The 26,615-nt window shown below is 40.3% G+C and overlaps 1 protein-coding gene across 1 annotated transcript; it reads right to left on the bottom strand.

Annotated features, from left to right (window-relative positions):
• Nucleotides 1-1,351: 1,351 nt before the first annotated feature.
• DNASE1 (deoxyribonuclease 1) lies at nucleotides 1,352-15,839 on the bottom strand. Its single transcript, XM_020995523.2, has 8 exons — nucleotides 15,693-15,839; nucleotides 14,229-14,317; nucleotides 13,748-13,831; nucleotides 12,833-12,948; nucleotides 12,403-12,515; nucleotides 11,874-12,028; nucleotides 10,260-10,356; nucleotides 1,352-2,131 (listed from the first exon to the last, which is right to left on the bottom strand). Exons 1-8 carry the CDS (start codon nucleotides 15,837-15,839, stop codon nucleotides 2,078-2,080), a joined length of 855 nt encoding a protein of 284 aa, XP_020851182.1. The 3' UTR covers nucleotides 1,352-2,077.
• Between the last annotated feature and the right edge of the window lie 10,776 nt (nucleotides 15,840-26,615).

Raw genomic sequence — 26,615 nt, 5'->3', positions numbered from 1 at the left:
AAGTAGGCTAAAGCTGATTGAGGTCTGGTACCAAGACGGTGAGCCCCTAAAAATGGCAGGTGGGGGCAGGGCACCAGGGAAAGACCAGCTCAGGTCAGAAGCAGAGTAGGTCAAAACTCTGACACCACATAGTAGTGGGATCATACCCATGAGTGGCCACCGTACTTCAGTCAATCCGGGGTTCCCCCTCATCTCCCCCTTCCCCCCAATAAAAAAGAGAAAGAAAATGATTTGAGGTTTTCTGGAAGTGGGAATAGAATTTATTTTGGGGCATCCTGTACTCTCATCCAGACCCCCTTCTGACTCATAGTGTATTTGCAAGATGTCTTTCAGTGAGTCTGTAGTCATGGAGTCCAATAAAGCCAATTACCTATATATTAATGAATTTGTGATATATACATATATATGTACATGTTTATGTACACATTTATGTGTGTATGTGTATACATATATATATACACACACACACACACACACACACACATATACACACAAACGTAAGTATAACTATGGTTATATGTTTTTGCTCATCTGAATGTTTGTCTTTTTTTAAAACCTCCTTAGTCCAGTACTAATGTTTCTCTGAGTTTGTGAGACCTCTTCTGTCTCTGCCTCTGGGGCACAAAAAGCCAACACTGTTACAAGTTGTAGATATGAATATCTCCAGAGTGTATACAAACCTTGCCACAGTAAAAAACCAGTTTTCTCAGGAAGTTTTTGAGGGCATGAAAAGGTTTAGTCTTGTTTCTTCCTTAGTATAATCTTTCATTAACTCCTCTGTTAGGTGGAGTCAGGCTTTGCCCGCCCAGGTCATAGCCAGAGCTATAACTAGGAGTCCTTTTTCTGGAAAAAGTTCATTTGAATTGGGAGGCAGTTCATACCCCAGGAGTCTGGCCTGCAACCCCACATGGGTTAAGAGGGAGAAAATTGGGATGCTGATGGGGTTGGCCTGTGTTGTGTCTCAGTGTGCTGTGCCTGCCCCGTGAAGACACTAAGGCAAAGCACTGAGGGTTGTTTTGGGGAGAAAATTTGTGCACTCACAGGACAATCTCTCCTCACTCCCCCCCCCACCCTGTTAACCCCCAGGGCAAAATCCTAGTGAGATCCTGTGCTGGTTAAAGCTATAATCACAAATGAGCTTCAAACAAGGTAAAAATAAAGGTGAAGAAAGAGACTAGAAAACGCCTTTGTTAAAAGCTGCAAAAAATAAAAAAATTTACTATTTCTGATCTAAAAGCTTTATTAAATGATTCTGTAATCACTTACAGTTACATTGCATTGAGACTTATGCACAAGTACATATGAATTGACAGATAACCAAAATGTGATTTTCAAAATCAGGACCGTGAAAGTCATTTATGGAGATGAGTAGAGCAGACACATTGTCTTGAACACTTGGAATGTCAACAAATATTAGTAGAATCTACTATGTACCTGCAGTCTAAGCCACTTTAATATGTGCTAAAGAATAGTAAATAATGATGAACAAAAAAAGCATTTATTAAGCACTTATTATATGTAAAGCACTATTCTAAGTACTGATAAGCAAAGACCTTCTCTGCCCTTACAGAGCTTATGTTCTAATGGGGGAGACAACGACAAAGAGGAGAGGTAGCTAGGATCAGGTTCTTTAACGTTGATGGGTGAGTAGGGCCATAGGTTTCTTCTAGGAACAATGACTGTTGACTTTGATCAAAGGCTTTCTTGCATTCTGTTTAAGGTCTTTTTAATTCCTGCGTTTTAATTCTGTAACAATTCAGAAATGGGTGTTTTCAGGATCCTGACTCTGGGATAAGGCATCAGTTTTAAAATCTTATCAACTTAATTGTTTCTTTCAGGCCCATGAAGGTAGTAGCTATTGTTTTGGGTTTTTTTAATAAGTCAGAGAGGATGCTATTATCTTATATCTTCAGCAAATCCTATAACCAGTTTATCCAAATCTAATGGTATAATACTTTGTATGTTGACATTTGGGAGCCCATGTGAGGGGGAAGAAGGCAAATAAAGGCATCAGTGCCTTTGGCCAGAAGTTAGGGAAGTAGATGAAGTAAGGAAGTTAGATGGACTTCATGGAGATTCAGGCTGTCTTCAGTGTAACCTCCACAGGATAATGATCACTGATGGCTAGAGCCTAAACAAAGGAAAAACCATGTGGTAATTAGGGCCATGAAACACTGAGAGGAACAATATTTTTGCTGGGTTTTTTTTTTTGGATAATTAATTGATTTTAGTTTTCAACATTCACTTCCATAAGATTTTGAGTTTTAAATTTTCTCCCCCTTCCACTTATTTCCCCCACGTACCCAAGACGGTGTACAGTCAGATATAGGCTCTACATATACATTCACATTAAGCATATTTTCCTATCACTCATGATGTAAAGAACAATTAGGACTGATGGGAAGAACTGTGAGAATGAAGCAATAAAACAAAACAATAAAGAAAAATATGGAGCATTCAGACTCCATATTTCTCTGGGTATGGATAGCAATTTCCATCATGAGTCTTTTGGAGTTGTCTTAGATTCTTGCATTGTTGAGAAGAGCCAAGTCTATCAGTCAGTCATCCCATAATATGGCTGTTACTGTGCACAATATTCTCCTGATTCTGCTTACTTCACTCAGCATCAGTTCGTGTAAGTCTTTCTGGGTTTTTTTGAAGTCTGACTGCTCATCATTTCTTATAGCACAATAGTATTCCATTACATTCACATACCACAACTTATTCAGCCATTCCCCAAATGATGGGCATTCCCTCAATTTCCAATTCTTTGCCACCACAAAAAGAGCTGCTCTAAATGTTTTCGTACATGTAGGTCCTTTTCCCATTTTTATGATCTCTTTGGGATACAGACCTAGCAGTGGTATTTCTGGGTCAAAAGGTATGCACTATTTTATAGCCCTTTGGGCATGGTTCAAAATGGCTCTCCAAAATGGTTGGATCATTTCACAACTCCACCAACAATGTATTAGTGTTCCAATTTTCCCACCTCTCATTGTCCTGTTTTATCATGTTAGCCAATCTGATAGGTGTGATGTGGTACCTCAGAGTCATTTTGATTTGCATTTCTCTAATCAATAGAGATTTGGAACATTTTTTCATATGACTATATAGTTTTCGTTTCTTACTCTGAAAACCCTTTTCATACCCTTTGACCATTTATCAATTGGGGAATGACTTGTATTCTTATGACTTTGACTCAGTTCTCTATATCTTTTAGAAATGAGACCTTTATCAGAAACACTGGTTATAAAAATTTCCATTTTTCTGCCTCCCTCCTAATCTTGGATGCATTGGCTTTATTTGTGCAAAAACTTTTCAATTTAATGTAATCAAAATTATCTGTTTTGCATTTCATAATGTTCTCTATCTCTTGTTTGGTCATAAATTCTTACCTTTTCCATAGATCCTTGCTCTTCTAGTTTGCTTATAGTATCAGTCTTCATATCTAAAGCCTGTACCCATTTTGACTTGGTATAAGGTGTTAGATGTTGGTTTATGCCCAGTTTCTGCCATACATTTTTCCAGTTTTCCCAGCAGTTTTTGCTAAATAGTGATTTCTTATCCCAGAAGCTGGAATCTTTGGATTTATCAAATAGTAGATTAGTATAGTCATTGACTGTCGTGTCTTGCATACCTAACCTATTCCACTGATCTACCACTCTATTTCTTAGCCAGTATCAAGTAATTTTAATGATTGCTGCTTTGTAATTAATGTAAGATCTGGTGTAGCTAGCCCACCTTCCCTTGTATTTCTTTTCATTAGTTCCCTTGATATTCTGGACTTTTTGTTTTTCCAGACGAATTTTGTTACTGTTTTTCCTAGCACTATAAAATAATTTTTTGGTAGTTTGATTGTTATGGCATTGAGTAAGCAAATTAATTTAGGTAGAATTTTCATTTTTATTAGCTTGGCCTACATGAGCAGCTGATATTTTTCTAATTGTTTAAATCTGACTTTATTTGTATGAAAAGTGTTTTGTAATTGTGTTCATATAGTTCCTGGGTTTGTTTTGGCAGGTAGACTTAGAAATATTTTATAATGTCTACAGTAACTGTAAATGGAATTTCTCTTTCTATCTCTTCCTGCTGGACTTTGTTAGTAAAATATAGAAAAGCCAATGATTTGTGTGGGTTTATTTTTATCCTGCAACTTTGCTAAATTTGTTTATTGTTTCAAGTAATTTTTTACTTGATTCTTTAGGATTCTCTAAATATACCATATATCATCTGCAAAGAGTGATAGCTTTGTTTCTTCTTTGCCTATTCTAATTCCTTCAATTTCTTTTTTCTTTAATTGCTACAGCTAACATTTCTAGCATGATATTGAATGACAGTGGTGATAATGGACATTCTTGTTTCACCCTCGATCTTAACTGGAAATGCTTCTAGCTTATCCCCATCACATATAATACTTGCTGATGGCTTTTGATAGATGCTGTCTATCATTTTAAGGAAGACTCCATTTAATCCTATGCTCTCTAGTGTTTTTAATAGGAATGGGTGTTGTATTTTTCAAATGCTTTTTCTGCATCTATTGAGATAATCATATGATTTCTGTTAGTTTTGTTGTTGATATGGTCAGTTATGCTGATAGTTTCCCTGATTTTGAACCAGCCCTTCATTCCTGGTATAAATCCTACCTGGTCATAGTGTATTATCTTAGAGATAAGGTGTTGTAATCTCTTTGCTAATATTTCATTTAAAATGTTTGCATCTATATTCATTAGGGAAATTGGTCTATAATTTTCTTTCTCTGTTTTGGCTCTTCCTGGTTTAATATCAGCACCATATTTTTGGTGGGACTTCTTCTTCACCTATTTTCCCCAAATAGTTTATATAGTATTGGAATTAGTTGTTCTTTAAATATTTGATAGAATTCTCTTGTAAATCCATCTGGCCCTGGAGATTTTTTCCTAGGGAGTTCATTGATAGCTTGTTTAATTTCTTTTTCTGAAATGCGGTTGTTTATTTCCTCTTCCATTAATTTGAACAATTTATATTTTTGTAAATATCTATTTCACTAAGATTGTCAAATTTATTAGCATGCACTTGGGCAAAATAGCTCCTAATTATTGTTTTGATTTCCTCTTCATTGGTGGTAAATTCACCCTTTTCATTTTTGAGGCTGGTAGTCTGGTTTTCTTCTTTCTTTTTTTAAATCAAATTAACCAAAGGTTTATCTATTTTATTGTTGTTGTTTTTTCCCCACAAAATCAGCTCTTAGTTTTATTTCTTAGTTCAATAGTTTTCTTATTTTCAATTTTATCAATCTCTCCTTTGGTTTTCAGAATTTCTCATCTGGTGTTTAATTGGAGATTTTCAATTTATTTTTCTTAGGAACATGTTGTTAACAAACAAGACAGTGTGCTTAGTTTTGGAGTGAGGCTGTATGGAGAGGAAGATGTTACAGATGAGAGTTTTGTCCTCAAGAAACTTAGAATTTTTTTAGGGAAATGAAGCCTAAACCTGGGAAAGATAACTAACAGTATATACTATCCACAGTAGTGTGAATATGAGGATCAAATGAACTATAACACTTATGTGTACAGAGAGAAGAGAGTATTCTAGGCATGACTCAATAGGATCAAAAGTGGGAAAGTGGAGGCAGAGCCAAGATGGTAGAGTATAGGCAGGGATTTGCCTGAGTTCTCAAACCCCTCAAAATACCTTTAAATAATGACTCAATTCTAGAGCAGCAGAACCCACAAAAAGACGGAATGAAAAAGTTTTCCAGCTCAAGACAACAGCAGGGCCCCAGCAAACCAGGAGGGGGCCTAAGGGCGACTGAATCAGTGGCAGCAGTGGTGGTTTCCAGACTTCTCAGCCCACAGACACCAAAGACAACTTAGAAGGTCGGCTGGAAAGGTCTGTTGCACCAGGTTGAGAGAGGAGTACAAGCTGTGTCAGCACAGACCAGGCCCAGCAAACCAGGAGCAGGCCTTGGAGCCACTGAATCAGCAATGGCATCAGTTGCTTCCAGAGTTTTCAGCCCACAGATGGTAAGGGGGTCAAACAACTGGGGTCTCTTTGCTAACATTGAGGAAGGACTGTATGTACCCCATACTCAAGTCTGGATCACAGTCCTAGGTGGCAGTCCTAGGACAAGGAGGACCACACCAGAGCTTGTGGTCACAGTTCCAAGGCAGAAAAGAGTACTTGCAGTCACTCACAGACAAGAACACAGGCCAGGAGAAGAGTAAACATCTCTCCTTAGATCATACCACCTTGGAACAACTCAAAATTTACAGGTCCCTGGAAGCATCTCTGAAAACAGCTGCACAAAAACCCTGAAGCTTGAGGCAGTGCACCCTCCAACCTGGAAACAAAGCCCTACCTTAACAGAGACTTAAAAGTTAAGTAATAGATTGGGAATATGAGCAAGCAACAGAAAAAAATCCTGACCATAGAAAGTTACTGTGGTAACAAGGAAGATCAAAACACACAGTCAGAAGAAGATAACAAAGTCAAAGCCTCCCAAAAAACCCCCCAAAATGTGAATTTGTCTCAGGCCATGGAAGAGCTCAAAAAATGTTTTGAAAATCAAGCAAGAGAAGTAGAGGAAAAATTGGGAAGAGAAATGAAAGTGATTCAAGAAAATCATGAAAAATGAGTCAACAGCTTGGTAAAGGAAACATAAAAAAACACTAAAGAAAATAACACCTTAAAAAACAGACTAGGCCAAATGGTAAAAGAGGTCCAAAAAGCCAATAAGGAAAAGAATGCCTTAAAAAGCAGAATTGGCCAAATGGAAAAGGAGGTCCAAAAGCTCACTGAAGAAAATAATTCCTTAAAAATTAAAATGAAGCAAATGGAACTAATGACTCTATGAGAAATCAAGAAACAAAACCAAAAGAATGGAAAGATAGAAAACTGTGAAATATCTCACTGGAAAAACAACTGACCTGGAAAACAGATCCAGAAGAGAGAATTTAAAAATTATTGAACTACCTGAAAGCCATGATCAAAAAAAGACCCTAGACATCATCTTTCAAGAAATTATCAATGAAAACTGCCCTGATATTCTCAAAGCAGAGGGTAAAATAGAAGTTGAAAGAATCCACTGATCACCTCCTGAAAGAGATTCTAAAATGAAAACTGTCATGAATATTATAGCCAAATTTCAGAGTTGCCAGTTCAAGGAGAAAATATTATAAATAGCCAGAAAGAAGCAAAGTGTTGTGGAGCCACAGTCAGGATAACAAAAGAAAGCAGCTTCTACATTAAAGGATTGAAGAGCTTGGAATGTGATATTCCAGAGGACAAAGGAGCTAGGATTTAAATCAAGACCAAAACTGAGGAAGAAATGGATATTCAATGAAATAGAGGACTTTCAAGCATTCTTGATGAAAAAACTAGAGCTGAATAGAAAATGTGATGTTCAAATACAAGACTCAGAAGCATAAAAAGGTAAACAGGAAAGGGAAATCATAAGGGACTTAATAAGGTTAAACTGCTTACATTCCTACATGGGAAGATGATATTTGTAACTCATAAGAGCTCTCATTATTAGGGCAGATAAAATGAGCATATATAGATAGAAGGCACAGGTGTAAGTTGAATGTGAAGGGATGATATCTAAAAAAAAGTAAAATTAAGGGGAGAGGAATGTACTGGGAGAAGTTGAAAGGGATAAATGATCTCACATAAAAGGCAAGAAAAAGCTTTTACAAGAGAGGGGAAGTGAGTGAACCTTACTCATCAGAATTGGCTCAAAGAGGGAATAGCATACACCTGCAATTGGGTATAGAAATCTGTCTTATCCTACAGGAAAATGTGAGGGGAAGGGGATCAGAGAAGGGGGGGTGAGATAGAAGGGAAGGATGATTGGGGGAGGGAAGGGGTCAGAAGCAAACAGTTTGGAAGAGGGAGGGACAGGGTGAAAGGAGAGAGAATAGAATAAATGGGGGGGATCAGATGGAGAGAAATACAGTTAGCAATAGTAACTGAAAAAAATTTTGAAGTAAGTGTTTGCTGATAAAGGCCTCATTTCTCAAACATATACAGAACCAAGTCAAATTTATAAAATTAAGAGCCATTCCCCAGATGATAAATGATCTAAATACATGAACAGTTTTCAGATGAATTAACCAAAGCTATCTATAGCCCTATGAAAAAATGCTCTCACTATTGATTAGAGAAATGCAAATTAAAATAATTCTGTGGTACTATCTCATACCTATTAGATTGGCTAATAGGACAGAAAAGGAAAATGACAAATGGTGGAGGGGATGTGGGAAAAAAGACATTAATAGACTGTTAGTGGAGTTGTGAACTGATTTAACTTTTCTGTAGAGCAATTTGGAATTGTACCCAAAAGGCTATAAAAACCATGCATACTCTTTGATCTAGCAATACCACTACTTGTTCTATATCCCAAAAGAGATAAAAAACAAAGAGGTCAAGGACCTACATGTATAAAAATATTTATAGCAGCTCTTTTCTCATGGCAAAGAAGTGGAAATTGAGGGGATGCCCATCAATTGGGGAATGGCTGAACAAGTTGTGGTATGTGATTCTGATAGAATACTGTTGTGCTATGAGAAATGATGAGTGGGATACTCTCCGAAAAGTATGGAGAGACTTGCACAAACTGTTGCAAAGTGAAATGTACTGTGTACAAAGTAACAGTAATATTGTAAGATGATCCACTGTGAATGACTTAGTCTGAAGGATTTATGATGGAAAATCCCCAGAGAAAGAACTGATGGTATCTGAATACAGATTGAACATACTTTTTTATTTTCTTTATTTTTCTTGAGGGTTTTTCTTTTGGTCTATGTTTTCTTTCACAACATAACTATTATGGAAATGTTTTGCATGACTACACATGTGTAACATATTGAATTGTTTGCCTTCTCAATGGAGGGGCGGAAGGGAGGGAGGGAGAGAATCTAGAACTCAAAGTTTTAAAAACATGTTAAAAATTATTTTTACATGTAACTGGGGAAAAATAAAATACCAAATGAAAAAAATTTTTTTAAGTGGCGAAGTGTAGTTTGGGGACTTAAGATGACTTAGACAAGGGTAGAAGGCATACATGGGGATGATAGGGGATATGATGTAGTGGACCATGAAATATCAGGATGAGAAGTCTGGACCTGATCCTGTAGTAGGAGGTTGCTATCAACGTTTTCTGAGGTGGAATGCAGAGTAACATCAAATTGTTATTTGAGGGAAATTACCATGGCATAATGTGAAAGGATTCTTTTGGAGGGAGGAGATGAGTACTGTAATCTATGTATGAGAAGGTAGGGACTGGGACTAGGGTGGTGACAATAGGAAAAGTAAAGAAAGGAACAGATGTGGAAAACATTTGGACATATTGATAGGAATTGATTATAAAGAGATGAAAGATTACAAATCTGTATGGATGACAATCCACAAAGGTAACACCAGAGATCAGGATTTTAGTTCTAGAAGGGATCTTAAGATCACCTAGTCCAGGGGGCAGCTAGGTGGTGCAATGGATAGAGCACTGGCCCTGGATTCAGGAGGACCTGAGTTCAAATCCGGCCTCAGATACATAGTACTTACTAGCTGTGTGACCCTGGGCAAGTCACTTAACCCCCATTGCCTAGCCAAAAAAAAAAAAAAAAGAAAGATGACCTAGTCCATTTGACAGCTGAGAAAAGAGACCAATTTGTCGAAGGTTACATGGGTAACAGGGCTGCTGCTTAAGCCCAGGCTTCAGACTCCACATCCAGTGTATACCACTGTGCTTATTTCAAGCCTGGGTGACTGGGAAAGAAGAGTAGATCAGATTTCCTTGGAAGAGATTGTAGAAAAAAGAGCCTGATCCTTGGGAATATCATATTTGGGGGGTTGAAGAGCTGGAGAAGAAGGAACAATGAAGAGAAAGAAAAGGCCCCTCCTCTCTCCATTGGGCCACTAGAGCTGGACATTCCTGAGTCCTTTGGTACAATATCCCATGCTCCTAATGGAGACTTTCATCTCAATGGAAGACGCAGGTGTGAACACAAGCACTAGAGCCTGTCTCCGTTCCTAAGCAGAAGTAAGAAGCTGCAAAAGTGGGAGCTGTGACTGGCCTTAGCCTTAGTTGATCAGCAGTTGAGAGATGTGTTTCACTTTTGATCAATACCAGTCTTAGAGGAAGGGCTTTCTAGTATATCCGTAAGATAAGTTTATCTTGAGCCAGATACTACAGGCTGAAACTGTATCCAAACTCTGCTAAAAAGGAGTGACTCCTGTTCAATTAAACTTCAAAACAAGATAAAAACTGAATGAGAAAAACTTACCATTTCATGACTCAAGTTGTATGCTGCCTCGAAATCAAATGTGGTGGCTGATTCAGGCACAATGGCATTTTGTAGCTTAGTTCCAGAGGCCACAATCCTGTAACATACACCAAGGTACAAAGATCAAACCTCCCCTTGAATTTCAGGATCAACATACCCGGAGAATGCATTGCCACCCTTGCCTCAATCTTACTGAGAGGAAATGGGCCTGCAAGGCGAAGTGTCAATATAGTGGTATGACGGGCACACATCCTGTAAAATCCAGGACCAGCTTCCAATTATACCCAGTGTGGACCAGGTCCTTGGACCTGTACCGGAGGGCCAGTGGACCAGTACTGGAGCACTGGACTGGGACCAAGGCTGGTTTCCATAACTTCAGGGGAATGGAGAAAAGTTGGAAAGGGCTGAAATGGGAACTACAAAGTCAGAAAACAGTGTATACGATAGGTAGTCTCAGTTGAAGATCAAGCTGAGAAAGCAGCTTTCAGGATCCTGGAACCCCAGATCTGCTGAAAACAAGGGATAAAGTTTAGCACCGGAGAGTCAACCAGAGGCAAAGTGTTAACCTTTCCCTGACAGGTCAGCATCTTCATATCAGAATCCTTGAATTGCTACTAGTCCAGAGAAGGTACCTAGATTGGCCACTGTCCTCGTTTCTTCTTCTCCTTCATTTGTCCAGCTAGGATTCGTTTGAGTTAGATACCACTTAGAGGCTGAATTCTTAGGATTACAGGAGCTGGTCAGATAAGGAAGGAGAAGGCAGTTGAAGAATTTGCCACCCTGAAAACTCTTTCTTGTAAAGGAGTTTTTAAGAGGACTCTGAGCTTGTCACACCTCTACCTCCTGACACTTTGTGTAGAATGTTAGATAAAGCTCTGCAGCTTTCCATGCTTTGTAATGCTGGACCTGGGGTAGGAAAGGAAGCAGTCTTGCTGCCTCAGAGGGCAGTGGTGAAATGGAGTGACTCAAGAAAGCTTGAAAATCAAAACACTAGATTCGTTCTGATCAATGATCAGGTTGTTTGTTGGTTTGGTTTTTAAGCCTCAGCTAGAAATGAACTGGAAGAGAACTTAGAGATTGTCTTGTTCAGCATGTTTCACTCAAAGTCACAATTCAGGGCCATCTAAAAATGTACTTGCACACCTTTTATCCCCCACTACAGCTTTTCTTATATGTCACATGCTTTTTTTGCATACGGTATTATGCATGTTCCAAGAAGATGGGACTTATTTGAAAGGCAGGAAGATAAGGAACAAAGGTTGTGGTTTATCCAAGTTCTCATGACCCATAATTTGTGAAGTTGGAATTAGGTGCTCTCTCTACTTGCAGCCTTCCTTTATTTCGAGCATCTAACATTTGAGGCAGAGGGGACTTTAGAGATCACATAATCTGACCACTTCATTTGACAAGTGAGGCAAACGATGAGAGGGAAGTTGATCTGCTGAAGAATACATAGTAGTTGGTGGCAAAGTGAGGGTTACAATGTAGGGGAGTTAAGTGCATGTAGTATCTGTCACTTGGCCAGTGCTCATTACCAATGCATTCCTGTCATCGGCATGAATGCCCAGCTGATCTCAAACACAGCCGAGCAAGCGGCCCGCGGACCAACTTTACCTGTCATAAGCACAGTCAGTAGATGTCACAGTGGTGTCTGCAGTGTCAGGAATTAGCCACTGGAATGCTGGGTCAGTGCGCAGACGGATAGATGACCATTGGGAAGCGGTGACATAGGAGCAGTCAGCATTGAAGTCTCCCATGAACAGAATGTCCTGTCAAGCACAGTCCCACTGTTAGCCAGGAGGGTTTCTCAGGGTACTAAGTGGGATAGATATAGGGACCAACGCTGGATCTGTAACTCCCAAGTAAGGAAACTCCCTCCACCAGTACAGAGTATTACCTTCTCTACAATTTATAATCTTACAGAGTTGCCTAGGGCACTGGCAATTTTAGGGACTTGCTCAGAGTGGCATAGTGGAGAGCTGTCCTCCAAGCAAGGGAAATCTGGGTTCAGATCCTCTCAATTGGGATAATAAAAAAAAAATGGGAGAGGACACCAACCCCTCCTCCCCTCCTCAAATCCCTTGCGTGCCCTAGGAAAAGTGAGAGGTGTGCGAGATCTGTGTTTGGATCCTCTAACTCATACCTCTGTGTCCCATTTTTCGAGGACATCTAAGTAGACATCGTAGAGCGCATCTATTTCAGCAACAGCATCATTCGGGGCTGCGTGCAGGGGTACAATGACGAACTCTTCCACCTCTGAGGAAGCAGCAGCAGCAGCGATGGTCAGTGCTTGTCTCTGTGTTCTAGTGGCCCAGTCCCTCTTTCCATGTTTGCCCGCTCCCTGTCCTCTTTCCCCACTACCCCTGCCCTTTCCCAGTCTAGGGTAACAGCATGCTGAGCCCTATCCTACTGAGAGGGTAGAAGTGTAGGTAAGGGGTAAAGGGAGAGATGTGATGGGGGAAAGCCCTGAAAACAAGATGCTTTCATCAGGTTGTGGGAGGATCCAGGAATAGTCTAGAGGGAGTTGGCTTTTGGGACGCTAGCTAAGTCTTTTTCCTTTGAATGCTTCTTGCCTGTAATTGGGGAGGAGAATTTGACAATGGCAGGCTCCCGGCTGAAGGTGTCATTTCCACAGGATTCACAGCCATCGTCGTAATAATAGCTGTCTAGGGCGGACACTTTGTCAGGTCTGCAGGAGAAGAATTCAGGCAGAGAATGGGTTGAGGGGAATGGTGTATGTTCTCTTCCCTATCTGGCATATAGCCTCCAGGGGTGGAGGTCGTTGGGGAAAGGATGAAGGAAAGGAGAAAATGGTTAAATAACTGAATTTCTTAGATTATGCATGGTCTCTTACTCCTGACTGCCAAAATCAGATATCAGCCTTTATCCCTTCTCTAACTCCTACTTTCTGAAGTGGTTCTCCTATAGAACTAAGACTGTTGATCAGGGATGCTCATATAAGGATATAGAAGCCTACAAACCGTTATTGGTTTAATCCTGGCCTGGGAGGGTTAGGCCATTAATGATGTCTGCAGCTTACCCTGCTCACTTTCCCATCCTGCCTTTGGATTGTAGGTTCAGGTCTCAGTAACCCTGCATCTCCTGGTCTCTAGCCCTGCTGATGACATAAGAGAAGTTAACTCTGTATCCTCTATTTCTGACTCTGGTATGTCCTTGATTGGATTCTTTATTGTTCTTAGTTTTGGTTCCTGTCTTCATGTGAAACTGACCTGCCAGCTTCTCCCAGCTTCTGCTGACAGTGATGCTGAAACCCTAATTAGGTTTTGGTACATCAACAGAAGCCTGGGTGGGGGATGGGGAGAGGGTAGCAGGGTCCCTTTCATCCAGTTTCTGCTTATAGTTAGAATCCCACTTGACACCACTACCCTTCCACCCTTAGAGGGGTAAATGCTTATGATTAAAGATCTCTTTATTTTTCTTTCCAAGAGAAGCCATCTTTGTTTCCTCTCCGGGTTTGGGGGCGTTACCTGAATACAAAGAGATAGCGTTCTTTGTAAGTGTTCCGCCCTAGAGGCTCACTGACCACATAATGATAGGTATTTGGTGAGTCTCTGAAAAGAAATGAAAAATTAAGCATATTATTCCTGTAACTTGAGGGATCTAATTGAAGATGGGGCCAATGATGCCCCATCTCACTTAATTATACCTTCTACTCCACATTTTCTTTCTAGATGTTTACCTGGTGCTGGAGAGTGTGGTGGTCACTATATCTGGGATTCATGGAAAAAAAAGGCTTGTTCTAACCCTAGATATCCTTGGGCTGATCCTGAAAGTTTATGTTTTCACTATAGGCCTGTCTCAACCCCGCCTCATCATACCCCTTCCCAATCTCATCGTGGTCTAGGTTTCAAAACCAGCATCTCTCCCTGGCAGCTCTCCTCTTCCACATCCTGGGATGACTAGTCATCATCTTCTTTCTGTACATGGCAGCCCAGCTCAGCAACCTACCCATTGAGTTTATCCATCAGTTTCCCCACAGCTGTCAGATGGCTGTCTCTCACCTCCTGGACGAGGGCAATATCATACTGATTCAGGATCTGCAAGTGGAGAAAGATCCAATACAGTGAAAAGTGAATTTCTGAATAAGGAGAAAAAAAGCTGGTATACTTCTCCCGTGTACTGCAGGTGGCCTCCCCAAATCTCATCATCTCCACGGCTTTCCTCCCATTCATACCCACAGTATTCTTTCTCAGGCCTTCTTATGCTTCCCAGATTCCCCGCAATGACACCTGAAGGGCTCCCTGGAGTCAGATTTTTACTTCTTAAGACTGCAAGCAGACCTCTGTCTGTTAAGCACCCCTCAGTTTCAGCATGCATGCTAATGAACGTATCAAAGTCATACAAAACCATCAGTCAATTCACCCAGTAGACAGGGCTACTTCTCTATTTTTATTTCAATCCTCATGCTTCCATCTGGCAGAATGAATTCTATTGTGAAACAGTAAGTCTATTTCATGCCACTTGCTTTTTTTTTTTAGTATATTACTTTCAAAACTGTCCTGCTTGTCTGTGCTTCCTTCTGAACTTCCTGCTGTTTTCTTTTACACAATTTTAAAAATGTTTCCATGACTATCTTTTTTTGGCATCACTGTTATTAACCCTCCTTCCTAAAAAACTCCCTCTTCAGTTAATGGGGAAAGAAGGGAGTAGGGAGAACTCTTCGTGACAGGTAAATGTAATCGAGCAAAACAAACACTGTGGTCATGTCTAAAAACGGAAGTCCCTTTCTGCCCTTTGTGCTCATGTTCACTCTGTCGGGAGGTGGGTAACATCCTTCCTCAGAGATCCTCTGGAGACATGGTGGCCCTCCCATCTTGCTGCCTTGGGACACATTAGGCTCCAGGGGCCCACAGCCTCTTTGGTTGCACTGGGAGGCCACCCTATCGGGCTTTGATAGCATCCCCTTTTATTTCCCTCAGGCTTCTGACTGGCTCCTTGTGCAGTTTTTGGACAGAATAAGTTACTGTAGTTTCTCTTTAGATTTCTTTATAATTGGTCTGATGCAAACTTTGGGATTTTTTTTAGAGTTGGTATAAGGGAGCTGGATGGTCTGCCCACCCACCTCCACCTCTTCCTCCCCTCCTTCAGACAATCATCTTAGTTGGAAGTCTCAGTGCTGGTAAATGCTTAACAACTTGTTCTCAGGAGAAAAATGTATGCATGACACACTTTCAAGTTTAATATGCATTACTGACATTATCACCATCACTTAAGTCTAGACAATCAACAAAACAATGAATTAAGCCCTGATTTGTAGAATTTGACCATTTCCAAGGTGTAAATGTTCACAATGAAAATTTAGCGATTGGCTCAGAAATGGCTGTAGCACACAACCATGACTATTCCCCAAGTCTTCCTAAAATTAAGATCAGTCATGGTGAGTGTGCCTCACCTGGGCCACCCAGGACTTACCATCACAATATAGTCAGAGATAGTGTCGTTAGACATCTTGGTCTCACCAAAGGTCTTGATATTGAAAGCGGCAATTCTAAGGCACAGAGCCACTTGCAGCAGAGAAGCCAGGGAGAGGAGTGATGCTATCAGCTTCACAGTAGTCATTCTGCAACAGGAAAGGCATATCTAGGTAGGAGTCGATAATTAGTGATGTGGACTCCCAGATACCAACTTGGGGCTCAAAATACAAACTGATGAGTAGCAACAGCGCAGATGGGATATGGAGGAGGAGAAATAGATACGTCACTTTATTCTGCCACTGGATCTCATGCAGATAGGTGGCAGTCTGGAGTCAGCAGTACTAGGGTATCCACTAAGACTATTCATTCTAAAGCTCTGAGTTTGAATGCTGGCTTAAACACTTACTAGCTTTGTGATCCCAGGCAAGTCACCTTTCTGTGTCTCGGTTTCCTCATCTGTTAAGATTGGGATAATAACAGCACCAACCTCATGGCTGTTGTGAGGATTAAAGGAGTTATATTATTCATTCAATGAATACTAATCTGTGGAGAACTGCTTAGTGAGTTTTAGATCTCCTTTAGATCTCTAGCTGATTCTACAAAGGGAGATGCTATCAGTCTTAGTTGTCAGGCTCAAGAAGAGGCTTTGAGCTTTTTTTAAATTAAATTTTTTTAATGAATAGAAATTTATTTTCTCTTCCTCCTACCCTCCTCCCCCCACTCCATTGAGAAAAAGAAAAAAAAACTTGTAACATATGCTTAGTCAAGCTAAACAAATTCGCCTATTGGGTGTGTTCAAAAAACATGTGTCTCTTTCTGCACCTTGAGTCCATCACTTCTCTGTTAGTGGGTAGATAGCACGAAAAATTATTTCTCTCGGTAATCATGTCTTGGAAACTCAGAGCTCCCAGCCCCACTTCTGCTCCAAAGGACATTACTGATAATGAGATTGCATTGAATCTTCTTATCCTGGTCAAACTCCAACCCAGGTTTGAATTGATTTAATCTGCTCGGATCTGGGTGGAGACAGATTCTTCTGCCCAGATACTCCAAGACTGGGGGTGGTCTGATAGAACAGATATTAAGTGACCTAAGTCACATATGCAATACTTCATTTTAATATAGCCCACCTTCCCGTGTGTTGACCAATCAGAACTGATTGGCACCCCTTGGGAACACCTACTCTTCTAAGGGCATATAACTCTCTACCCCCCAAATTCCAAATTGAGCCAGTTCTGGACTGGCCCCCTTAGGGGGGCCCAGTTTTGGACTGAACTCCCGTTCAATGCATGTCAAGTCAGCTTGAGAGAAATTAAAACGGTGACACACACACACACATACACCCTAAATTCATTTGTCTCTTTCTTAGAACAGACTCTTTTAAAATCGGGGTTTGACAATTGTATGCTTCATCATCAGTCCTATGGAATCATGGATGATGTTTGCGTCGATCAGAGTTCTTACATTTTTCAAAATTGAGGCTTTGAACTTAACAGACCCTTAAAACCTTCCCATCAGATGGGACTCCAGCCTAGGGGCTACTTGTCTAGGAATCTGCCATTAAAGTGGGGAGGGAAGACCCTTTTCTCCTCCTCAGATTTTTTGTCTTTCCTGAGTCCAAAAGGTTCTGGTGTTTCCACTACGTAATTTCTACCAACATTCACAGGAACTCATTGTGAGGATAATCAATGACTATAAAAGAATTGATGTTCTATTTTACTACCAGATCAAGAAAGAGAACATAAAAATAGGAAAAAGGCTTTTGATGGAATGTAATGTATGGAAAGGATGTTGGATTTGGAGTCAGAATACTTGGTTCTGCTACTTACTACCTGTGTCCTCTTGGGCAAGTCCTTTCAACTTCCTGGGTCTCAGTTTCACTATCTGTAAAATGACCTGATTGCACTAGATATTTAAGATCTCTTTTGTCTAAATCGCTGATACTATATCAGCTGAAGGACCACTGCCTCCACGATAAGAACTATGTGGCTTAACCAAAACACTGTTGGACATGGAGTTAGTAGAAACCTGGGTTCAAATCCCACTTCTGAAACTAGGTTAACTGACCTTGGGAAGGTCATTTGACATCTGATCCTCTGGATTTACCTAGAATTCCTCAACTAGGTGGGGGTGGGGAGAATATGACCTTGACCTTCAACAGGAATGGGCTATTGGGAAGAAGGGAGACATCAGGGACCATTGCTTCTGGCTCTACCCAAGGGGCAGTGACTCCTGCATGTACCCCTTTCATGTCCCTTCCAAACCTCATTTTGGGGCTCAACCTCCAGCCTCCCAATCCTCACTTGGACACCCAGGGATACTCTCCTCTAAACCCTCTCTTTTACCTTAGTTAGATCCCTATTTGTCAGGGTTTGACTTAAGAATAGAAAAGGCATCTTGAGCAGTGTGGTACAGTAAAGCAGCTTCCAGGTCAAGAAATACACTTTGCTCCCATTTATAGCCTATAATCACAGCCATTCTCCTGCTCACATGCTGTACACCATCCCCCATGCTCATACCACCAACTAGAAAGCTAAGAAGGAGAATACTTGCAGATGCCTCCCTTCTCTTTCCATGAACCCTACACCATAGCCTGGTAGCTGCAATTACAATAAAGCCTGGAGGAGTCAGCTGCCCTCATTTCCAGAGATGTACCCATGGCTGAAAGTAGTATCTAAGCCCAACAGGGACTTCTTTCTGCTTAAGGTACAGATCAGAGACCTAACTCCAGTTTGTTTCTAGAAGCTTGCAACCTACCCAGAATGATAATCTTTATGCTTTAGTACAAAGCAGACAATTACAATTGAAAAGCATATTTAGGCAAATGAGTCCCAAGAAGCCTACATGAGTAGACCTCAAGCTTGTCACCCAGTAAAGCACCCTGGGAAGAGGTACTTTCTGCAGAACACTTCTGCAGGACCATGTGACACGTGAAGAGCTGTGCAGAAGATGGGAGATGGGGTGGAGGAGCAGGGCTCTTAGAGGCAGCTCGTCAGCCTTGAACGCAAATATGAGAAACTTTAGCTTTCCTAAACAGATAAATGAAGAGGGCAATTATTCACTTTACTTGAAAAGAACTTTCACCTTATGGAGCACTGATCCCTGAATTCCTTTAAGGAGGGAACTCCCCTTATACATTTAAAATACAGATTTATAAAGGTATAACATACATAGGTTTTCCTTTTGCATAAAGAACAAATGAGATACCCTATAAAGTGCTTTACAAATCCTAACGCACTATATAAAATAGCCATTACTGTTAAAGCAAGATATGATCATCAATCCAACCTCCAGAAAGCAGGTTTTTTTTTTTTAAGGCAATGTGTCTTGCTAGGGAGACAGCCCCATCTGCCTATAGGCAAGCGATCTCTAGGATGGACACAGCTTTCCTAAAAATTGTATTTAGTTTCCTGAGCAGTATGGTGCTGAAGAGGAATATTTCTGTTTTCCAAATTTCTCCTCTGTAAAATAAAGGTATTGGTCTAGAAGGTGACATTTTTTGGCTTGTCTTGACTCTTCCTGTCCATGTTAACTTTATTTTTTTTTTATTAATTTATTTATTTTTAGTTTGCAATATTCACATCCACAAGATTTTGAGTTCCAAATTTTCTCCCCATCTCGCCCCTCCCTCCCAAGATGGTGTGCATTCTGAATACTCCTTCCCCTAATCTTCCCTCCCTTCTATCACCCCTCTTCTCTTATCCCCTTCCCCTTCTATTTTCCTGTAAGGCAGGATAGATTTCTCTACCCCATTGACTGTATATCTTATTAGAAGACGATTTTTAAGGCCCTTCCTAGATTCTAACATTTCTCCTGATCATCCCAACTGACCCAGTAGAGTTAGTTCCATGGACCATATATGGACTTGAAAGAAATAAGGTCTTACCTGGGATAGATCTTCTAGGAGCACTGGCACAGGTAATCTCAAGACTTGGTGGTGGTGGTGGTGTGGCTTTTTCCCCCCTTAGTATCTACTGTCTTATATTGCTGTACTTGTCTGGATGGGGCAGAGGTGATTCAAAGACACCTTAGCCTGGCTCCTCATTTGCAGTTGTGAGAGTTCTCCTCCTGCTCAGGGGTTTTAAACAGTCAAGCAGCCGTGACCTTTCCTGGGGTGTATTTGTACATTGCGTCATCTCTGAAGATGTAGAACAATGACACTGTGTTGGTTAAGTGGGATAGCCTGCTGCTACCTTGTATTGATTCTTAGGCCTAGAAAGACTTTGAACCACTGTAAAAATAGCACTTTGTAGATAAGTGTTTACATTTGTTTTATTTTTATTTCTAAGGCTAGCCCCAAAGACACTGACATTGCCAATATTTGAGTCTGGATCAAGGGATCCAGACCAGCTGTCCATTCAGAAAAAGTCAAAGCAGAATCAGATTTTCCCCTTTTGATTTAGTCTCTCTAGTTCCCTGGACTTTTTTTTTTTTAGGAAAACTCTGTAATCCATAGTCTTGCACCTGGCAGTCCCAGACAGACCTTAGGCTGTTATGAATCTAACACTGTCAAAAATGAAAAATTGCCCATTCCATGGTCAGACAGTCCTATTGTTTCCTGGAAAGTTCTTTAGATTGAGCTTAAATCCTCTCTTTCCACTTTTAGGATGTGGTTCACCCTATTTCCTCCACCTAAAATGTCTTTCCCGTCCATTTCTGCATGTCTTATCCAACCTTCAAGGCCCAGCTCAAATGTCACCTCCTCCCTGAAGCCTTCCAGCTGGAAGTAATAATGGAGCAGCTGATCATTAAGGGCCCTTCCCGCTTCAGATCCTATGATCCTAATCTCTCCCTCCTCTAGGTCCCTATAGTGCTTTGCTCATATTGATACAACAGTACTATCCCATTCAGTCTTGCATTTATTTGTGTATGGCTTATGTACTCTAGTAGATTTAAAATTCCTTGAGGGCAGAGACCATGTCTCATTTCTCTTTTGCTAAACTGAATTCTACCCAGTTCAGCCTAGTCCTAATCTTTGACATTTTCCTTAGATTATGAAAATGATTCACTGTATATAAATAAGTGGGGTATAATAGCATATCCTACAGGTAAGCATTACCACTGACCCTTCCCCAGAGACAATTACTGAAAAAAAAGAGGGGAGGTTTTCAGTTTATCAGGTGAAGATGCAGAAATATTCTTTACTGGGGAAAGGTCAGTCAATACTCTGTGTAAAAGAGAAATTAAAGAGAAAAAAAAATGGAACCTTTTACTTTGTAGGCCACAAAAGTTTTTCCTCACTAACCTGCTTTTTCTCCAACTTACATGGCCCTATTATTTTCTTAATCTATCTACTATAAGCAGTTGGGGAAATAACCAAATGATGAGTTTGGCATGAGTAGGAATGAAAAAAAATCTGTGAAACTCTGTTGTATTTGTAGGGAGTGGTGGGAGTGAGAAAGAATGCTGAGGAAAATAGCAGAATGGACGTGGGCCAGTCTAAGCTGTAGAAGCTCGCATGCTACTGATGTTATTTTAAACTGAACCTGTTATTTCAATGGTTTGGGAACTCTCATGGACCTTCTGCTGGTTCAGATCAGCATCTCCTCTGCAAATTATAGCTTTAGAGGATGACATGGAATCCTTAGAGTTAAAAATGACATGTCCAGGGCCAGTAGAACCAATAAGTGTCAGAGGCAGGACCTGACACCTGGCTTTTTGGCCATTTCTCTATCCACTGCACCACCTTGCCTTTAATGCCTTTGAGAGAAGTCAGAAAAGGGATCAGAATAATGAATCCAGTACTTTTAGGGTTATTGCAAATGCCAGTTGGAGTTGGGCAATTATTTTTCTTCTTCTTATCTTCCTCCTCTTCCTCTTATTTTTCTTTCTCCTTTATTACATATGGTACCTTTGTCTACATGGGGAGCCATACCCTTACATGTGGGTGCTCTGTCCAAAGGAATATAATTTTTGGTTGCTTACATTTTGTAAGACATCTTGGGTTTTGGGGGTTAGATTTTTAAAATTTCTTATTTATTTATTTCATTACTTTTTTTTTTCCAAAAAGCTGGGTCAGTTAACTCTTTGTCTTGTGCAGTTTTCATTCATGATTTCTTAAAATGTAGCTCTGGAAAAACAGGCTTTGAAAAAGCCCACTATGATCCAAATGGAGCTACTGGAGTATGCCTTTAAACCCAAATCACTCTGGTTTTCATCCATTAGGCAATAATAGGTCCCAGTCCAAGCCTCTCTCATTGTTTGGTTTATGATGCCTCAAAGTGAGTTTAAATATCAATCATTTTCTGTTCTGGCCAGGAGCTTTGAGGATCTTTCCCTCCCAAGATCGAGTCTTTTATGATGGCAAACTGGGGCACCTTTGTTCTCAATTCTAACCTAGCCCTTAATCACTGAATGGATGTTGCCTTAGATAAACTGAGACCTGGGAAAGATCTTAGTTTAAAAAGGCCAAGGTCACCCACTGCATCCTGGGCCATTACTAGTGGTCTTGACTTTTATCTTGCCACTAGACTCAGATGTCCTGGAGGAACGAGTGAGGCTGATGACTTTGTACAGCTCTACCTCACTTAAATCCAATTATGGGCAAGTCAAGCCATCATATTCGTGATGTCATTCGTCCTTTTTGAGAATGAAGGACAAACAACAACCTAAAGACTTAAAAATACCTCAGGATTTAGTCCAACTTTAAGATAATTAGTTCCCTAAAGATCAACTAGGAGCAATATTTTTCTGATAAAAAGATTCTAAACTAGTATCACCAAACTGAGCCAGGGATGCAGAGGGAGCCCCTATGAGCAGTCTTGAGGAAGTGGCTTTGCCCCTCTGTAGAGGCCTCAGTTTCTTTATCTGTAAAAAGAAGGGGATGGACTAGATCAGTGGTGTCAAACTCAAACGGAAACTGAGGCCCACTAATCTGCACATAAGAATCCCTGCAATCTGCATACTGACTTAGTTTTAAAATATTGTGTTATCTCTGTTTCATTGTCTTTTTATTTGTTTTGTTAAACATTTTCCAATTACATTCTAACCTGATTAGGGCCACAGTTGGGGGATTGGACTGTCTGGGTTCTACAGGCTGGGATACCTCTGGATCAGAGCATCTCTAAAGCCTGTGACTTTTAACTTTTCTTTCCCTGAATAGTTTGGCCCTTAGCATCCCGTGTCTCCTGCCCACATATTTGTTTCCAGCTTCAACTCCTTCTTTTCTCTGTGGACTACTCTTACTTCCCCTTTTCCTGCTTTATGTTTCTAGGAGGCCAGCTTAAAATGTGGAAAGGAGCAGAGGGGCTTGGATTGGACCCAAAAGTCAGCAGATCAAGTGGAGATCTGGTGAGAAGAACCCTGGGGAAGGTCAGTGCCAACAGACCTTGGTTTAACTTGATTAAGGAGGGAGGAAGCTGGACAAGGCCAGGTGACATCAGCAGTGAGTGACCTGTCGTAGCTTCAGGTAGATGAGTGTAGGAGTTGCGAAGGGGTGCCTGGTGAGGCTAGAGACAACATATATTTATTGCCAAGAAACTTAAGGAACACTTGCACTATCAGCAATAACCATGCTCTGAGGTGGTGACTTCAGCACTGGCCTGCTGAAGGAAGACTGGTCCATACATGTGAGAGACTAGCTATTGGAAAGAATGCTGCTGGGCTTCCAATCAGGAAAGACTTAGGTCTGAATCTTGGCAGCTAGGTGATACAGTAGAGAGGGACTGGGAGGCAGAAAGACTTGAGTTTGAATCCTGCCTCTAGCTGTGTGACTGGACAAATCACTTAACCTCTCTCAGTTTACTCATCTGTGAAAAAGGGGATAATAATAGCACCCATATCACAAGGTTAATGTGAGGATCAAATATGCAAAGTGTTTTGCAGACCTTGGCTATACACACACACACACACACACACACACACACACACACACATTAGCTACTATTATCATCATTATTATCCTAGCTATAATACTTTTTATTTTTTTTTAACTAGAGAATTTACTTTTTATTCACATGTGTATGGGACATTTACAAAAACCGATCACAATCTAGGGTATAAAGAACTTGGGACCCTAATCAAGTCACTTTATATCTGAGCCTGTTTCCTCATCTATGAAATTGGAAAGAATGACATTATATGACCTATGCCACGAGGTTGTAGAGCACTTATCAACGTGAGGTGTTGAAACTAGGTAAGGGCTAGTGGTTGTTTTGGAGAAAGTGCTTCTGTTAACCTGAAAGTATTATATAAATGTGGGTTGGATTTCCTACAGCACGATGCTAGTACAATTTGCTTTGGCTAAGGGTTGGAGGTTGGAGGAGAAAAATCTGGCATGTGGAAAATGGGTCCCAGTCCAGTTCAGAGTGGCCTCAAGGTCAGAGCAGGGAAATTTATATGAATCTCTGACAGCTAGACTTGAAGCGACTGGCTGACCTAATGAGGACAAAAAACAGAAAGGATGGAAATTAGAGACCTGAAACTTATTTAACCCTTAGAAATACCTTCAGCATTATTGTGTACTCCATCCTCTCCTCCCTCTCTCCATTCCTTCTAAGTAATAAAGGTGTGCTGACAGACAGTTCTGGCTGGCACACCTAACGCAGATTAACCTGTTTTGCCCAAAAGAAATGCCTTTGCAATTGCAGAATGACTAAACAAATCATGCTATATGAACGTAATGGAATATTACTGTACTGTAAAAAAAAAAAAAGCATTAAGAATACAGAGATGGATGGGAAGACTTAAATGAACTGATTCAAAGTGAAGTAGGTGGAATCAAGCTACAGCAATGTAAGTGGAAAGAACAAGACAGCAATCAGACTGAATGCTGTGAAACTATAATAAACAAGTTTGCCCTCCCCAACAAAAAAAAAAAAAGAGATTTGAGAAGGTACTGGAGATAATCAATAAGGAGAAGGCACTAGCATTAAAGGAGATCAGATAAGACTTCTACAAGAAGAGATTTTAGTTGGGATGTAAAGGAAGCCAGGAAAAGAAGATGAGGACAGAGATTATTGCAGGCATGGGGGATAGCTAGAGAAACTCCCAGAGATCAGGTGAGAGCTGACAGATCAAGGAGAAGAATGCTGGGCAATTCCTATCCCACCCACTTTATCCTTTACCTCCACTTTGTCCTGGATCCACCCTGTTTGTATGTAGTTATTTTCATGCTGTCTCCCCTATTTGACTGTGAACTCATTGAAATTAGGGACTTGCTTTCTTTGTATCTCCAGTACTTAACATAGTGCCTGGCATATAGTAGGTGCTTAATAAATGTTCATTGACTGACTGACATGGTCAGATTGTCATTAATCAGGTATCCACCTCTAGTTCCCATATCTGCATCTCAATTCTAAAGGGCTATATAAAGACATTGAATCAAAAACTTTCTAAACAGATATTAGTGATTTTTTCTGACAAGGGAGGAATTTATAGGGGATTTCCTGGAATTAATGTACCTTCAGGAAAATATTAAAGTTTTTAAAACAAGGGTCTCTGAAACTTTTTTTAAAAATAATTTTGATAATTATTTTAAAAAATTGGTAGCCTTTGTAATACTATGTGTTTTATTTTGTGCATTGAAAACATGAATCTGAGAAGGGGTCCACAGACTTCACTAGACTGTCCATCGGATCCATGACACAAAAAAAGGTAAGAACCCCTGTAAAGAATCTCAGAGCTGGAAAGGACTTCCAACCCTCTGGTCCAATTTGTATGCAAACATAAATTTTCCCTATGACATCCCGGACAAGTGTATTTGGAGACCTCCAGCCATGGAGAATTCACTGTTTCCTGAGACAGCCTATTCTGCTATTGGCCATTTCTAATTGTTAAGGAGTTTTTCTTTGTATGAGGCTGATATCTACCTCTTTACAACTTCTACCCTATCTATGATTGTCCTTAGTATTGCCTTTCAGAGGCCAACTGGAACAAGTCTAATACTTCTTCCATGTATCAGCCCTTCAAATACAAATTGATTATGCCCCCCACTAAGTCTCTCCTCTAAGTCATTTCCTTTAGCCAATTCTTTCATGGCATGGTTTCCAGTCTTCTTGTCATTCTGGTTATTCTCCTCTGTATGTGCTACAATTTGTCAATATTTTTCCTAACTTATGGTACTCAGAACTCTTATAGGGCTGGCTGAGTACAGCTTGATCATTTCTCTCTTAATACAAACTTGGATTACATTAAGCTTTTTTTGTCTTCCATAGCATACTCTTGACTCTTTGATTCCACTAAAACCTCCAGAGTTCTTTTTCACACAAATTGTTCTTTAACCATGCCTCCCAAATCCTTTACTTGAACAACTAATTTTTTTTTTAACCCAAGAGTAGTAATTTACATTCACACCTATTTCACTTCGTTAAGAGTGAGCTGCGTTTTTGAAGGGAACATCCACACTGATGAGATTGTAGATGTATTTGAGTATTTGAGATCAGGGCCATAGGTGCCTGTCAAGATTTTTGGGATCCTGATTCTATCATCCACTGTATTAGTTATTGCTGTCAGCTTCATATCCTCTGCAGTTTTGATAATCATATTGTCCACACCTTCACACAAGTCATTGATAAAGAATGATACCCATTGAACAGGAGGCCACACAAGAGGAAAATGTAGTAAAGTCTGAAGAAGGTAATGGCTCTTTGTTGAACAGAACAGGGCTTATGGTACTGGAACACTGAGGCTCTCAAGCAGAATTGTCTGTCCAGCGTCCTTATTGTGGCAGAGTGGAAAGATATTGGATAGGTCACTTAACCTCCAAATGAGTTTCTTCATTTGAAAACAGGTATAATAATATTTGTAGCACCTACCCTACAGGGTTGTTGAATTAAATAAATGTATATGAAATGCTTCACAAACTTTAATGCATTATATAAATAATATCAGTTATCGTGACATTAATCCATCAATCGTATTCTTTGGGACCAGTCATTCAATCACTTCTGAAACCTAACTGTACAAGAAAACACAGCAAATA

Source organism: Phascolarctos cinereus, unplaced genomic scaffold, assembly GCF_003287225.1.
Source record: "Phascolarctos cinereus isolate Bilbo 61053 unplaced genomic scaffold, phaCin_HiC Scaffold_4;HRSCAF=312, whole genome shotgun sequence".
NCBI lineage: Eukaryota > Metazoa > Chordata > Mammalia > Diprotodontia > Phascolarctidae > Phascolarctos > Phascolarctos cinereus.
The sequence above is the reverse complement of the archived record's forward strand: the minus strand, read 5'-3'. Positions and strand labels throughout refer to the sequence as shown.

Bases quoted from the DNA above. Each gene is read 5' to 3' on its own strand.
- DNASE1 (XM_020995523.2), bottom strand. From the start codon at position 15,839: ATGACTACTGTGAAGCTGATAGCATCACTCCTCTCCCTGGCTTCTCTG. The intron at 12,516-12,832 runs GCAAGAAGCATT...CTGCTTCCTCAG, and splicing joins ATTCTCCTCCCCAATTACAG to AGGTGGAAGAGTTCGTCATT. The intron at 10,357-11,873 runs GTAAAGTTGGTC...TGTATGTTACAG, and splicing joins ACTGACTGTGCTTATGACAG to GATTGTGGCCTCTGGAACTA.